The sequence below is a fragment of the Lampris incognitus genome, chromosome 1, assembly GCF_029633865.1.
Source record: "Lampris incognitus isolate fLamInc1 chromosome 1, fLamInc1.hap2, whole genome shotgun sequence".
Taxonomy (NCBI): domain Eukaryota; kingdom Metazoa; phylum Chordata; class Actinopteri; order Lampriformes; family Lampridae; genus Lampris; species Lampris incognitus.
This window is the reverse complement of record NC_079211.1, coordinates 11,278,606-11,294,273: the sequence shown is the minus strand read 5'-3', so window position 1 is coordinate 11,294,273 and position 15,668 is coordinate 11,278,606. Positions and strand designations below refer to the sequence as shown.

Below are 15,668 nucleotides of genomic sequence, written 5' to 3'. Positions count from 1 at the left end.
CAGGGAAGAGGAGAAGAGGAAGGCCAAAGAGGAGGTTTATGGATGTGGTGAGGGAGGACATGCAGGTGGCTGGTGTGACAGAGGAAGACGCAGAAGACAGGAAGAAATGGAAACGGATGATCCGCTGTGGCGCCCCCTAACGGGAGCAGCCGAAAGTAGTAGTAGAGAATATGTTCCCCATACTAAAGTGACATCTTGATCACTACTAATTCACTAGTAATTACGTTTTTTTTACTTGGAATATGTTCCCCATACTAAAGTGTTACCCCAATTTCTTACCAAGTCACACCGCAAGCGATTTTCAATACGCCGCCGCTGCCTAGCAACGCTGCTACACCCAACAGCGGACAGCTAAGTTACAGTGCTGGGGAGTCCTGCTCTTTTTAGTGAGCCAGATCATTTGGCTCGGCTCGGCAACAAGAGCCGCATGATCCATGATAAATAATGTAAAAACATCAAACACTAGTACACATGTCAACTGGGCATTTTATTGATTACTGAATTGTATTTTTGTACGTTGGCGACCGGCGCAACACACAAAAGTCTCACCATGCTCGGAGAGAAGTTTCTGGATATACACAGATACGATATGTGATCCAGCCACGATTAATTACAAAAATAAAGTAAACGAGAAATCGGCTCGACGGAAGCCGGTGGTATGTCGATACGTGCTACTTAGCGGCTCTGCGCAAGGTTAGGAGGAGAGGGTAGGGTTAGGACCGCTACCCATTTGCGCTACGGTAGCATCCTTGGACAAGGCGGCGTAAGGGTACGGTCACCTGCCCTGTCCTCCACACCATGCGCAGAACCACTAGGCAGCAAATCTCGATATTGACAACAGCAACGGCTCATAGAGCCGACTCGTTTGCGAACAACACATCACCAGTACGTCATACGTTCGTCATAAATTAGCTTGTGATGGTGGATCAGGGACAGATGGTGGGTGCCGTGGCTATCCTTTACCTTCGCTGGAAGTCCTACCGGCGGTCAGTTCGGGTGCCTCGTATCCACCGCAGACGAGGTCAGTTTGTCCTCCGTCCCGACTGAGGAGACCGGAGCGGGGCTTCTATCCCTACTTGAATTTTCGACAGGTGAAACGTTCGGATGAACGCACTCATTTCGCCCATTTCTCAGCGCTCGCGGTTGACTTTTCATGCATTCGCGCCGCTCGTAAACTTCGCTTCGCGTTCGGCAGGATGTGCAAATGAACTAGCGTCCCCGAATAGCGGCCATGACTGAAACACCGGACCGGCAAACATGACAGAATAAGACGTTACCTCTCAACTTGCTGGGATTCTGTGCAAGGCTCCGCCCCCTCCTCCTTCTTCTTCTTCTGACTTTATTGGCGGTTGGTAAACAGCTTTCGGGTACATTACCGCCACCCACTGATCTGAAGGGTGAAGCAAGGCTCTACAATCAAAACAATAAATAGACATAATTCAGTAAATAAAAGGAACCATCCATCCATACACCCATTATCCAAACCGGTTGCGGGGATGCTGGAGCCTATCCCAGCAGTCTTGATGCATGCTCAATAACTCAGGTAAGAAAATCAAAGGAGGTTGAATCCGTTCATAAATACAACGTATATTGACGTATCTGTCAATAAACGCTGTATCCAGATGAGCTGATTCAACCTTCTTTGATATCCCAGCAGTGGGGAGACACCCCGGACAGGCCGCCAGTCCATCACAGGGCCCAAACACACACATTCATACCTAGGGACAATTTAGTACGGCCAATTTACCTGACCGACATGTCTTTGGACTGGAACCAAATGAACTTAAATACATATATAAAGATATATATATATATATATATATATATGAAAATAAATAAATAATAACAATCACAGCAAGTTGAATCAGTTCATCCGGACACAATGTTTATTGAGAGAGAAAAGTTTCATCTCTCATCTAAGTGACCTCTTCAGTCTCAACTGACCGCAGGTAGCCCCACCCTTGTGAACAATACAGCGGCATAACGGCCGAAAACAACGATCGGTTTTCTTGTGCAAATTGCAGTGACCATTAACTAGAGTTACAACAGCAATGAGTACAATTAACAGAGGATTTGGGAACGGTTGCAATCACAGCATTGTAAAATGGCGACAGGTGTACTCTTAACCCCCCCCCCCGGTTCAGGGATGGTCGTTCCCTCGTCTTGTCATCTGTCGCCATTTTACAATGCTGTGATTGCAACCATTCCCAAATCCTCTGTGTAGTACACATTGCCATTTAAACTGATACTTTCTCAGGCGACAACCTCTCTTGGAGATCCAGCCCATCAAAATGGTGCCAGTGTTCTCTTTCAACTCGCGAGGTAACCCCACCGGACTAACCTCACTTATCTTATTTCCTTCCTTGAACCTCAACATTATTTGAAACCCCCTAATTCTCAGCGACCCTCTTCTGGACCACCCTACCTTCCTCTCTCCCATCCGCACTACTACAGTCTACACTGCTATGCTTCCTAGCTCGTTTATTTCTCCGTACTTCCGTCCAGTCGTTTAGATCCACAACCCCACCCCTATGCTCACCACCACTACTCCCTGCCATCCGCGGTCTACTCACGGATCAGTTTGTGCTCAATCCGCCGTCTTCCCTCTGATCAAAACAACACAACTCCAACTAGTTCAGTTTACCTACCGACTGCTTTCTTCCGCCTCCTCTTTCTTCTTGGTTTTCGGTTTCACTGGCGGACTTGCTTTAAAACCAACGCTGAAGGTGCATGCCGCCACCTACCGTACTGGAGGGTGTGACATCACGACTTTGTAAAGTTATGTTCTGGATAATAATAATAATAATAATAATAATGTAAACTACTAATAAGACACATTAGTCCCTAGCTAACGGGCCTGATCCTTTAGCCGAGCGGTTAGTGATGTCGCCTTGTGGTGCAGTGCACGTCGTCTCGAATCCCGCACCGGGCAAGAAAATAACCGGTTACATTGGTGGCAGCGGTGGGATCTGGAAGTGTGCAGATCCTCAGAAGTCTCTTCGGAGCGCGGGAATAACAAAGCGCGAGGGCGCACTTCCGGGGAGGGTGACGACTGTAAACTACTAATAAGACACGTTAGCCCCTAGCTAACGGGTCTGACCCTTTAGCCGAACGGTTAGTGATGTCGCCCTGTGGTGCAGTACACTCGTATCGAATCCCGCACCGGGCAAGAAAATAACCGGTTACAATAATAATAATAATAATAATAATGTAAACTACTAATAAGACACGTTAGCCCCTAGCTAATGGGTCTGACCCTTTAGCCGAACGGTTAGTGATGTCGCCCTGTGGTGCAGTACACTCGTATCGAATCCCGCACCGGGCAAGAAAATAACCGGTTACAATAATAATAATAATAAATAAATAAAACTTATATAGCGCTTTTCTAACACTCAACAATAAACGGCGGTGAAACAAGACAACAGATAAACATAACAAACATACAGGGGTGGATGGGAAGTGGGGCTACGAGAGGGCGAAGCGGCAGCAACACACGACACCAGCAGTACTCTCCGAGTTAAACAGAGACAAAAGGGCAAGAAAAACAAAAAACAACAGCACCGTGGACGTTGATTTTCTGTAGGGGTTTTACTCCCGTAAACCCAGCCACTGAGGATGCACTAGCCAGTGCATTCTTAGTGCCGGCCCCAAGCTAAGATAAATGGGGAGGGTTGCATCAGGAAGGGCATCCGGCGTAAAATCTTTGCCAAATCAAATATGCGGATCATGAATAAGGTTTCCATACAGGATCGGTCGAGGCCCGGGTTACCAACGACCGCCACCGGTACTGTTAACCAGCAACTATGCTACTGTTGGGCAAAAGGAGAAGGAGAGGGGGAAGACATGTCCAGGGGCAGCTAGAGAGGAGGAAGGGTAGGAGTGTGGAGGTGAGAGTGGGAACTTTGAATGTTGGCACTATGACTGGTAAAGGGAGAGAGCTGGCTGACATGATGGAAAGAAGAAAGGCAGGCATACTGTGTGTGCAAGACACCAGGTGGAAGGGGAGTAAGGCCAGGAGCATCGGAGGTGGGTTCAAACTCTTCCACCATGGTGCAAATGGGAGGAGAAATTGGGTAGGGGTTTGTCTGAAGGAAAAGTATGTCAAGAGTGTGCTGGAGGTGAAGAGAGTGTAAGATGAGTATGAAGCTGGTCAAAGGTGTATTGCTGAATGTTATCAGCGCATATGCCCCGCAAGTTGGGTGTGAGATGGAAGAGAAACAAGAATTCTGGAGTGAGTTGGACGACGTGGTGGAGAGTTTACCCAAGGAGGAGAGAGTGGTGATTGGAGCGGACTTCAATGGACATGTTGGTGAAGGGAACAGAGGTGATGCAGAAGTGATGGGTAGGTATGGTGTCAAGGAGAGAAATGTGAAAGGACAGATGGTGGTGGATTTTGCAAAAAGGATGGAAATGGCTATGGTGAATATATATTTCAAGAAGAGGGAGGAACACAGGGTGATGTACAAGAGTGGAGGAAAGTGCACACAGGTGGACTATATCTTATGTAGAAGGCGCCATCTAAAAGGGATTGGAGACTGCAAGGTGGTGACAGGGCAGAATGTAGGTAGGCAGCATTGGTTTGGAGACCAAGAAGAGGAAGAGAGTGAAGGCAGAGCCGAAGATCAAATGGTGGAAGTTGAAGAAGGAAGACTGTTGTGTGGAGTTCAGGGAGGACTTAAGACAGGCACTGGGTGGTAGTGAAGAATTGCCAGATGGCTGGACAACCACTGCATAAATAGTGAGGGAGACAGATGTAAGATAATTGGTGTGTCATCAGGACAGGGGAAGGAAGACAAGGAGACTTGGTGGTGGAATGAGGAAATACAGCAAATTATACAGAGGAAGAAGTTGGCAAAGAAGAAGTGGGATAGTCAGAGAGATGAAGAAAGTAGACAGGAGTACAAGGAGACACAGCGTAAAAGCAAAGAGAGAGGTGGCAAAGGAAAAGGCGTATGGTGAGTTGTATGACAAGTTAGACACTAAGGAAGGAGAAAAGGACTTGTGCCAAGTTAGGGTGATCAAGGATAGAGATGGAAATTTGCTGACAAGTGAGGAGAGTGTGCTGAGAAGGTGGAAGGAGTACTTTGAGGGGCTGATGAATGAAGAAAATGAGAGAGAGAGAGAGAGAGAGAGAGAGAGAGAGAGAGAGAGAGAGAGAGAGAGAGAGAGAGAGAGAGAGAGAGAGAGAGAGAGAGAGAGAAGGTTGGATGATGTAGGGATAGTGAATCAGGAAGTTCAGTGGATTAGCAAGGAGGCAGTGAGGGCAGCTATGAAGAGGATGTAGAAAGGTGGTTGTTCCTGATGACATACCTGAAATTAAAACGGCTTCTTTTATTTCTTTCTTTTTTTTTTTACCTTGTCTTTATCTGTATGGGTCCTGATTCTGCAATAGTCTCGGCGTTTTGAGTCGAGTTGAGAATAGTTTTTGCGGCACAAATCAGCAAAAAACGCCTGCACAAAAATGAATAATAATATTCTTATTCATGTTCTGATTACATGGGGTGCCAACTTCACAGAGGTCTGGGTCTGGGACCGTGTGCACCTGGAACACTTGGGGTTCTCGTCTCGTCTCACCTCGTCATCAGCCGCTTGTCCGGGGTCGGGTCGCGGTTGCAGGAGGCCACTCCGGGCAGTGGGGCACTCCAGGCAGTAGGGCACTCCGGGAGTGCTTGGAGGTTGGACATTTGACATGTCAGCTGGGAAATTCCAACCTCAGACTTGGAATGGAAGGCAGCATGAGACTGGTGCGTTCAACAGGGACCCCCTTGGGGGGGCTGGCGTTGTTCGGCAACCACTGGGGAGAGGCGAAAGTAAAGGAGCACACCCGGGGGTCGTGCCGTGTGACGCAGATGCTGCCATTCAAACGAACCCCCTTGCCTCTTGCCTACCCCCCTTCCCGTCCGTTCCGTTCGGTTCCGACGGTGTGTAAAATAAAAGAGCGCTCCCGGGGTCGTGCGGTGTATGGGACACAGGAGCTGCGATTAAAAGGGATCTCTGCCTCTCATTATCTCCGCAAACTCGCCACGATAATTTCCGTTGCCTTAATTGATGGTTGACCAACAAGACGCAGTCGCGCCCCCAAGGGGTGGCCAGGGGTGGCCACGGCCACCCTGATACTATCCCTGCCCCCCCGCTGCCCCCCCCAGCCACGAGTCGCATATGCAGAATATGCTTCTGATTATGCATAATATGCTTCTATCAGATATTTTGCATTAGGTGCTGTTCATTTAAATCAATAATGTATATTTTTCTTAACTCTCATATTGACAGTTTTCCACTAGGCTATGCAGTACACTACAACAGCATCATAGAATTCCCGAAATTCAGTCATGGCTTTTGGTTTTGGTGTGCCACCCCAAGATTTTCAGTGGCCCCTATGAAAAATTTCTGGGGGCGCCACTGATAAGACGGCGCGCCTCCACGGGGGTACTGCCGTTGTCGTGTGACGTCAGACAACATGTGCGTGAACGTTCTCATCCATCCAGGTCATGGTTATCGGCAGGAGTTGAATCAAGTGCGACTGGACTTGGTGACGTCAGACAACTGCTTCTCACGAAGTCGGGGGTAGACGGGTTTGCCCAAAGTTTACAAGTAGGAAGTCCGACTTTGAGTGGTTGTAATTGTTCTAGTAAGCGGGAGGTCGGGGGGGGGGGCTCGGATTTCCGAATGGTCTGGAACGCAGCATTATTCGTTCGTAGACAAGGGTAGGAACCTTTGTGTTGTTCACGGTTTAGGGGGGGACAGAAAAAGACAACGGACTAAGATGGCGTCTGTCGTCTCCGCTGTTAAGATATGTCGTTGTACATTTGAACAACCACGCATTTAGTCGTGTTAACATTAAACCTATGAGTTTCCGAGGACGACAGTCAGCAGTGAAAGGTAAGACCACAATAATGCTGCGACACATCCGAAGGCGTCGTTAGCGCGAACCTTCGCTCACTCTTGTGGTTGGTTGGCGGGTTCTGGCGTAAAGCTAGCAACAATTCACAAACATCGTTGAGTGTAATTACCCTGTTTTCATTTCATTTAAGTTTGTTGTGAAATCTGGGCGCTGTATCGGTCACTGAAGTCTAATGTTGCCCTTTTCGTAATTTTTTGGGGTTTGGGTTTTATCTTCTTCTACGGCTTTACATTTAACACGTTTAGCACCGCCTTGTGTCTTCTCAGCTTTCGGTTCCACAGTTGAGGGGAGAGTGAAGGGGAACTGAATTTACGGTGTTGAGCGACCGATCTTCCCTTTTTTGTTTTGTTTTTGTGTGTGTGTGTTTGTTTGTTTTGTTTTGCTTTTTTTGCACCTCTTGCTGTTGTGAAAGCGTCGTAGGCATTTCAGCTAAAGCCTTAACGCAGTCTGAAACCCACTTTCAGATTTGTGAAACATGCAAGACGGGAGATCTCACTGCTCTCTCTTTTTTTTCTTTTTTTTTTACATCTAGAGCACATTGAACCAGGTCCATATCAAAAACCACAAACTTAAACTGGTCAGATCTGGGCTAGATCAACCCAGAAAAGGCTGAAGATTCTTAAAAACACAGTTTCAGATTTGTGAAACCTTTATTCTATTTGTCAAAATGCATAAAGGAAATTTGGTAACACTTTAGTATGGGGAACATAAAAAAAAAACTTAATTACTAGTGAATTAGTAATGATCAAGATGTCACTTTAGTATGGGGAACATATTCTAAGTAACAAAAACTTAATTTACAGTAATTTAACACTATTAACACTTGTAGTTTTGTGTTTTGTTATGTAAGAACAGACCATATTCATTAAGTGTTAGTAAGGGAGAATAACTCTTCTTGTGGTACTACCACCTTATAAAGTCCATACTAAGCAAAGCATATTGAGATGGTACTACTAATAAGCAATGATTCTGAGGTTATAGAGGGAAAACTCATAGTTAATGGCTTACTGGTTTTATAATAAGGCCATGCAGAATAAGGCATTAATGAGTATGTAATAATGACCAATTAAGAGCCAATATGTTGCTAATTTGCATGCTAATAAGCACCTAATTAATGGTGACTACGTTCCCCATACTAAAGTGTTACCGGAAATTTTATTTTTTCCACATCTAGACCACATCAGACCAGGTCCAAATCAAAAACCTCTATACCTCTATACTAGTCAAATCTGGAGATTATCCCAGAGCAGCTAAGGATTCTTTAAAACATAGTTTGATTCGCAAAATCTTTATTCTCTTTGTGAAAATGCAAATAAATTTGACAATTCACTGCTTTTTTCACATCAGTCCAGGTCACGGGTTGTTTGCATGTGACGTCACGAACTACAGATGGAGGGCAGGAAGTGATTTTCTACATAGGAAGCACTGTCACAAACTTTCGAAATGCCTATGTTTGGTGTCATTAACTGAGAAACCACAAGGAGTTTTTATGGAGTACCAAAAGTTGTTGTTCATGGGGGGGGGGTGCAAGAAATTGACCAAAAACCCCGGAAAAAAAATGCCTCGCGAACCGTCTGCGGTCGGGGGGAGCAGAATCGGATAGCGCGCGTGTGTGCAGTGACTACTTCGTCAAAAAAAATCACTCTTCGTAATATAAGCATCATGTCCAACTTTCTGTTTATAACTTTCTCTCATAATACCGTCTAAACTAGCACTAGGTCCATCTCCTCCATTCTGCTTTTCACTTCCTGCCCTCCATCTGAATCTCGCGCGTCATCAGAATCGCGTGACTGCAAACAAGCTATTGAAACGTTTCATCACTCATCTAAGTGGCATCTTCAGTCTCAAGTGACTGCAAGTATCCCCACCCTTATAAACAATACAGTGGCATAACGAGCAAAAATGACAACCGGTTTTATATGCAAATTGAGTGACCTTTAACTAGAGTTACAATGGCAGTGTGTACTATTCACAGAGGATTGGGGAATAGTTGTCGGAGTGCACCGCTACAGCACAATCTCTCGTGGCAACCAGCTAACCGCTAGGCTGCTGCAAACATGGCTCCACCCCGGAAACTCTAAGCAGTGCTTACGTCAGCACTCCGAACGTCTGCCTTAAACGAGCAGCAGCCACTGGTGAATCTACCCTCAATTGTGTATCACCACATGGTCAGAGCATTGTAAGATGAAAGAAGGTTAAATCATTTCATACGTTTCATCTCTCAACTAAGTGACATCTTCAGTCTAAACTGACTGCAGGTATCCCCACTCCATATAAACACTGCACTTTCATAACGACCGAAACCAACAAACAGTGTTATATGCAAATATGGGTGTGGCCATTAACTAGAGTTTCAATGGCCATGTGTACTATTCACAGAGGATTAGGGTATGTTTGCAATCACAGCACTGTAAGATGGTGACAGATGCATAACGACCTGTTAACTAGAGTTTGAATGGCCGTGTGTACTATTCACAGAGGATTTGGGAATGTTTGCAATCACACTGTAAGATGGTTACAGATGTACTCTTAGCCCCCCCCCCCCCACACAATCGATTCAGGGACGGTCATTCCCTCTTAACATAGATGGCCTCTTTGACTCCCTGTTCAAACCAGCGTTCCTCCCTATCAAGGATGTACACATCCTCATCCTTGAAAGAGTTGCCATTGGCCTGTAGATGGGTGTAGACTGCGGAGACCTGGCCTGACTTGTTAGCTCTCCTGTGTTGTACCATTCTTTTGGCCAGCGTCTATTTAGTTTCCACACCGTATAAGTCACGGCAATCCTCCTGGTACTTAACCACGTACAGCATAGGCTCTGTTTGTGCCAGGGGATCCAATCCTTGGGGTGGACCAACTTCTGGCGCAGCATGTTTTGGGGTTTGAAAGCAAATGAGATGCGGTGTTTGGAAAATACGCTTCTCAGCTTTTCCGACACTCCCGCCACATACGGAATCACCACTGGTTTACGCTTAGGCAGCTGTTGTCCTTCTCCTCTCTTCGGTTGGCTGGTGCACTGTTTGGGCGTCTTCCTGGCTTTGACAAATGCAGAGTTAGGATAACCACACTTAACCAGGGCCTGTCTAATGTGGGATTTCTCCCTTTCCCTGGCTGCTGTGTCGGTGGGGACATTGTCAGCTCCTTTACAGCATCCTGATGACCCCTAGATTGTGTTCCAGTGGATGATGAGAGTCAAACCTTAAGTACTGATCAGTATATGTTGGTTTACGGTAAACATCAACAATCAAATCTCCCCCATCAGCAATTGCAATTTCACAGTCTAAGAAGGCTAACCTGTCATTTCTCACATCCTCCCTGGTGAACTTGATGTGGTTGTCCAGAGTTAATGTGGTCGGTAAAATGTGGTATGTCCTGAGATTCAATTTTAACCCAGGTGTCATCCACAAATCTGAAACAATGGCTAGGTAGTGTCCCTGGATAGGACCTCAGAGCCCTCTTTTCCACTTCCTTCATATACAAGTTGGCCACTATAGGTGAAACTGGGGAACCCGTGCTTTTGCATATAGTACTGCCCCCTGTATGTGAAGTACATGGACTGAAGACACAGCTTCAGGAGCAGACACACTTGGTCAGTGTTAAGGGTGGTCCTCTTGCTTAGGGTGGGGTCGTTTTGTAATTTCATATGGACTACCTCCACTGCTTCACTGACATTAATGGATGTGAAGAGAGACGTAATATCATGAGAGACCATTGTTTCATCTGCCTCTATAATGATGTCCCTCACCTTAACTACAAAATCCATAGTGTTCTCAATGTTCATTACTGCCTACCAACAGGTTAAGAATAGATGCCAGAAACATAGAGATGTTATAGGTCACTGAGTTATATAGGTCAGCACCATGGACGGTAGCCTTGGTTCTGTGCTCACTTGTACTTTTTCTATTTTTGTTTATTTGTTTAGTTTCCAGCACCCACTCACTGATCCCACACAGGGAAGAACTTTTAAGCCTCCAACTGTCCACTGGACAAACTGAACAGACTTTTTTTTTTTTTTTGGATTTTTTTCTGCCCTTTTTCTCCCCAATTGTACTTGACCAATTACCCAACTCTTTCGAGCTGTCGCGGTCGCTGCTCCACCAACTCTGCCGATCCAGGGAGGGCTGCAGACTGCCACATTTCTCATGTGGTGTCGCCAGCCGCTTCTTTTCACTTGACAGTGAGGAGTTTCACCAGGGGGATGTAGCGCATGGGAGGATCACGCTATTCCCCCCAGTCCCCCCCCTCCCGCCTGACCAGGCCGACCAGAGGAGGCGCTAGTGCAGAGACCAGGACACATACCCACATCCGGCTTCCCACCCACAGACACAGCCAATTGTGTCTGTAGGGTCGCCCGATCAAGCTGAAGGCAACGCGGGGATTCGAACCAGTGATCCCCATGTTGGTAGACAACGGAATGGACCGCCATGCCACCCGCACGCCCTGAACAGAGTTCTTTTTTACCGACTTTAACTGAACGTTTTAACGAACTCTTTTGCTGAACTCTTGACTGGTACCGAGCTGTGCGCACTACAACGAAGCCACCAAAAGGGTAAGCAAGCCGGAGCACTTGTTAAACTACGGCAGTGGGGATTTAGAGCTCCTGTCAATCCACCTGGCAAATGTCTACTCTGGCCAACAAGATGGATGAACTCCTACTCGTAAATGGAAAGAACTCTGACTTTTCCAGATCTGCTGCCCTGTGTCTAATTGAAACCTGGCTTAGTTAGCATATAACAGACGGCACACTTCATCTGCCGCAGTTCCAACTCCTCCGGGTGGACCGTGAAACGGAGCTATCAGGAAAAATACGGGGTGGCGGCACATGCTTCTACATAAACGAAGGTTGGTGTACGGATCTCAGTGTTGAAGAAATCATGCAGCCCTCACTTAGAGACCTTTTTCCCTTTTCACTGAGCGTAAACCATTCTATTCACTGCAGGGATGTTCATCAATTATTCTGGTCGGTGTCTATATCCCACCCCAGGCCTGTGTTAAACGGGCATTAAAACACCTGGCTGATTAAATTACGAACATGGACCACAAATATCCAGAGTCCCTACTCATGATCCATGGGGATTTTAACAGAGCAAACCTCAGCCATGAATTGCCAAAATACAGACAGCATGTTAAATGTCCCACCAGAGACAAAAACTCTCTGGATCATTGCTACACAATATTAAAGGATACCTATCGCTCTGTCCCCCATGTAGCCCTGAGACTCTGATCACTGTCTCATTCATCTTATCCTAACCTACAGGCAGAAACTAAAATCTGCAAAGCCTGTGGTTAAAACTGAGGAAATGGACCAATGAATCAAAACTGGAGCTCCAGGCCTGCCCTGACTGCACTGACTGGAGTGTTTTTGAGGCTGCATCTCCAGACCTCGATGAACTTACTGACACTGTAACATCTTACATCAGCTTTTGTGAGGACGTGTCTGTGAATGTTCTCATTCATCCAGGTCATGGTTATCCAAAGGAGTTGAATCACGTGCAACTGAGGCGAAACGTCTTCACGGATATATACCAAGTCCAGTTGCACTTGATTCAACTCCTTTGGATAACTTTTGTGAGGACATGTGTGTGCCCACCTTTTCCTTTAACAACAATAAGCCCTGGTTCACATCCATCGATTATCTTAACCGCTTATCCTGCTCTCAGGGTCGCGGGGATGCTGGAGCCTATTCCAGCAGTCATTAGGCGGCAGGCAGGGAGACACCCTGGACAGGCCACCAGGCCATCACAGGGCCCATACACACACACACACACACACACACACACACACACACACACACACACACACACACACACACATTCATTCCTAGGGACAATTTAGTACGGCCAATTCACCTGACTTACATGTCTTTGGACTGTGGGAGGAAACCGGAGCCCCGGAGGAAACCCACGCAGACACGGGGAGAACATGCAAACTCCACACAGAGGATGACCCAGGATGACCCACCAAGGTTCGACTACCCCGGGGCTTGAACCCAGGACCTTCTTGCTGTGAGGCGACCATGCTAATTACTGTGCCACCCTGGTTCACAGACTCATCAAAACAGCTTGTTTTGTGGGCAAATACTAGTAGACTTAAAATATGACAGGAAATCATAAAAATAGGCTATACCTAAAAAAAACTGTATGTGATAGGACATTTTCAAGGTGATTTTCATAACCAGCAGCCCAGAATCCATAAAATACACCCAAAAGTGTTCAGGAAGCAAAGTCTTTATTGTTCAGTGATTTGACAATTACCTCTTGTTCACTCTGTAAGACAAGAGCCTGGAAGACGTTCAAATCAGGCAGTCGGACCTTAAGTGCCTTGGTCGTGAATAAAGTAAAAAGCATAAAATAAGAATCTCAAACCCACAATCGTATGAAACATGTTTTGGCATCATCAAGGTAACGTGCTTATATGTTGCAAAGTGCTGTCCCATTCCTATTTGTACCATTTCGAGCCCTTGCAGCCTCTCACACTCAAGCACTTACCGGGTGACATCAATAAAGTCTGTGAGGGTTCAGGGATGAGGCCTGGGGGGGGGGGGGGGCATTGGGATTGGACCTAAATATAGTGGTTTTTGATCAGGACCTGGTCCAATGTGGTCTAGATGTGAAAAAAGCAGTGAAATCTCCCTTTTCTGCATTTTCACAAATAGAATAAAAGTTTCACAAATCTGAAAGGGGTTCAGACAGCATTACCTAAAATGTCTAAGACGCTTTCACAACAGTAAGATGTGCAAAAAATAGAGGAATGGTTGCTCAGCACTGCAAGTTAAGTTTACCTTAACTTTCCCCTTAATTGTCAAATCGGAAGCTAACTTGAGCATTGTTTCAATTCCTATTTGCGCCACCATTTTTCCTGACATTTTCCTTTTCTCTCACATTTCGTTCCCTACTACAAATGTCACCATTTCATTAGGTCTTTTCATTGGCTAGCTAAGACTGTTCTGACATCACTTTTAGTTTTTCCCTTCATTGGCTAGCTAACACTGTGTACAGATTAAAAAAAAACTACAGCTAATTTGAAGTACTCGGGATGAAAAACAGGTGATCGTACACATAAAGACATTGTCAAACAAGCACAATCTAGTAGTCTTCACACTTGTTTTTGTGTGTGTCCATTACCGATAGCATTTAGATATTTAAATCTCAACACCTAGTTATGAAATTTGATATATAAGTTCATTAATAATTTTATATTTAGGCTCATGAATATGACAAAATCATCACTTTCTTTTCACCCCCTGATCTCATCTTAAAATTACCGCAAAATTATGTAAAAGGTGACCGGTAACTTGTGGAGGTAGTGTTTTGTTTGTAGATAATATTTTGTTTTTACGAGGAGAAATTAAGTCTGGACTTTCTTTTCCAACACATTTTGGTGATTTATCATTGTTTTTAAGCGACTGTCTACCAACAGATGTTCATATTTATGCTTCCTGCCTGTGCTAGCAAATACCACCTATAGATTTAGCAAAAAATCCTGGCAGAAAGTACAAATCAAACTTTAAGTGTCATATTTTCAGTGACATGGCCGAATATTTTGAAATCATAGGATATACCCAGTCATCAAATTCCACAGTGGCAAAATTGATACCGTTGCTCTTCAAGCCATTTTTACAACTCTTATCTTCCCTAACAAACCCTATCTACAGGAAACATCCAGCTTGTTTATTCTAGCTACCTTCCATCATGTCTCAGAACTATAGAAGACTTCAACCACCAGCTGGAGACTTCCAGCCTGATCTTGGAACCCACACTTCGTCTGACCACCGACCCTCAAGAGACTACAGTTTTTACAGGGAACCGCTGAAGCCATCTTCTCATTTGTCTTCATCCTCCTCTTACCCATTACCTTCATCTTCCAGAGCCTCTGTGGAGCCTTCTTACTCTATACAAAGGTCAGCGAGTGATCTCAGCATCCTCAGCAGCTGTGGGCTTGAACCCAGTGACCTCTCTCTATTGGCTGAGCTTCCTGAGGATGCCCTCACCCTCGAGTCCCTACCACAACTACTTAAAGAGATCAAAGACAAGAAGGAAAAGGAAAAGCATTACTCTTCAACTCAATCCTCCTCTCATCTTCCTGGTCCATCTCACCCACCTGCTGCGAGCTGCTCCAGTGATTGGGAACGAATTCGAAACCAGCCTGTGCAGTATCCGCTAGCACATGCCTACGTAACGCCCAAGCCCCTTCCACCTGAGCAAGTTCAGGATTGGCAGGACCGCTGGGGGAACCCTCGGCAGACTGGCTTCATCACCTACCAAGCCCTCTCTAGCACAGAGGCGCCACCACCACCACCATCATCATCATCATCGTCCAGCTACAAAGTGGACTATGACCATCAGGAGAGGCCCACTGAGCATGGTAAGAAAAGGACAAACAGTAGCCCCATATCCGGGTACAGCAGATCTTCCCACAGCTCCAGGTCTGCGGGGGACAGAGGCAGAAATCCCCCATCTCTTGCTCCTAAGCCTGGGTCAGTTGATTACCGGTCGGCGCGTCCTGCTAAAGACCACCGCTCTGAAGGTCAGGTGGATCATTGTGAGCCAGATGCTTCCCGCACCAGCAGCAAAAGAAGGCTCAGCACCAACGTCCAGTTGCCGTCCTTGAAAGCGGCACTTGACTTCCTCGGCACGACGCCAGTAACATACCCGTACTCATGCGCATTGTGCGATATAACTGCTCTCTCAGAGAAGGTAGGTAACCTCCATCTGTACTCCATCTTGACTCTCCCTGCAGTCTTACACAGTCTTGAGGGAATTTAAGC

At 46.0% G+C, this 15,668-nt stretch overlaps 2 protein-coding genes across 6 annotated transcripts in view; one reads left to right on the top strand and one right to left on the bottom strand.

Moving 5' to 3' along the window:
* LOC130125612 (uncharacterized) overlaps window positions 1-2,620 on the bottom strand; it is a 28,783-nt gene extending 26,163 nt beyond the window's left edge. For 3 of the 4 annotated variants that reach the window (XM_056295193.1, XM_056295192.1, XM_056295195.1), the window contains exons 1-2: window positions 2,540-2,620; window positions 1,278-1,410 (exon numbers count right to left, since the gene is read on the bottom strand). The gene's annotated coding sequence lies outside the window, so the exon portion shown is untranslated. Of the gene's footprint in view, window positions 1-963; window positions 1,411-2,539 lie in introns of those variants that run through there. The other variant, XM_056295194.1, reaches the window with a different exon arrangement.
* Window positions 2,621-6,744: 4,124 nt separating this feature from the next.
* The window catches only part of matr3l1.1 (matrin 3-like 1.1), a 37,900-nt gene continuing 28,976 nt past the window's right edge, over window positions 6,745-15,668 (top strand). Inside the window, exons 1-2 of one of the 2 annotated variants that reach the window (XM_056295197.1) lie at window positions 6,745-6,879; window positions 14,556-15,597. In XM_056295197.1, coding sequence (XP_056151172.1) covers window positions 14,593-15,597 — 1,005 coding nt within the window. In that variant the 5' untranslated portion in view covers window positions 6,745-6,879; window positions 14,556-14,592. The remainder of the gene's footprint in view (window positions 6,880-14,555; window positions 15,598-15,668) is intronic. The other variant, XM_056295198.1, reaches the window with a different exon arrangement.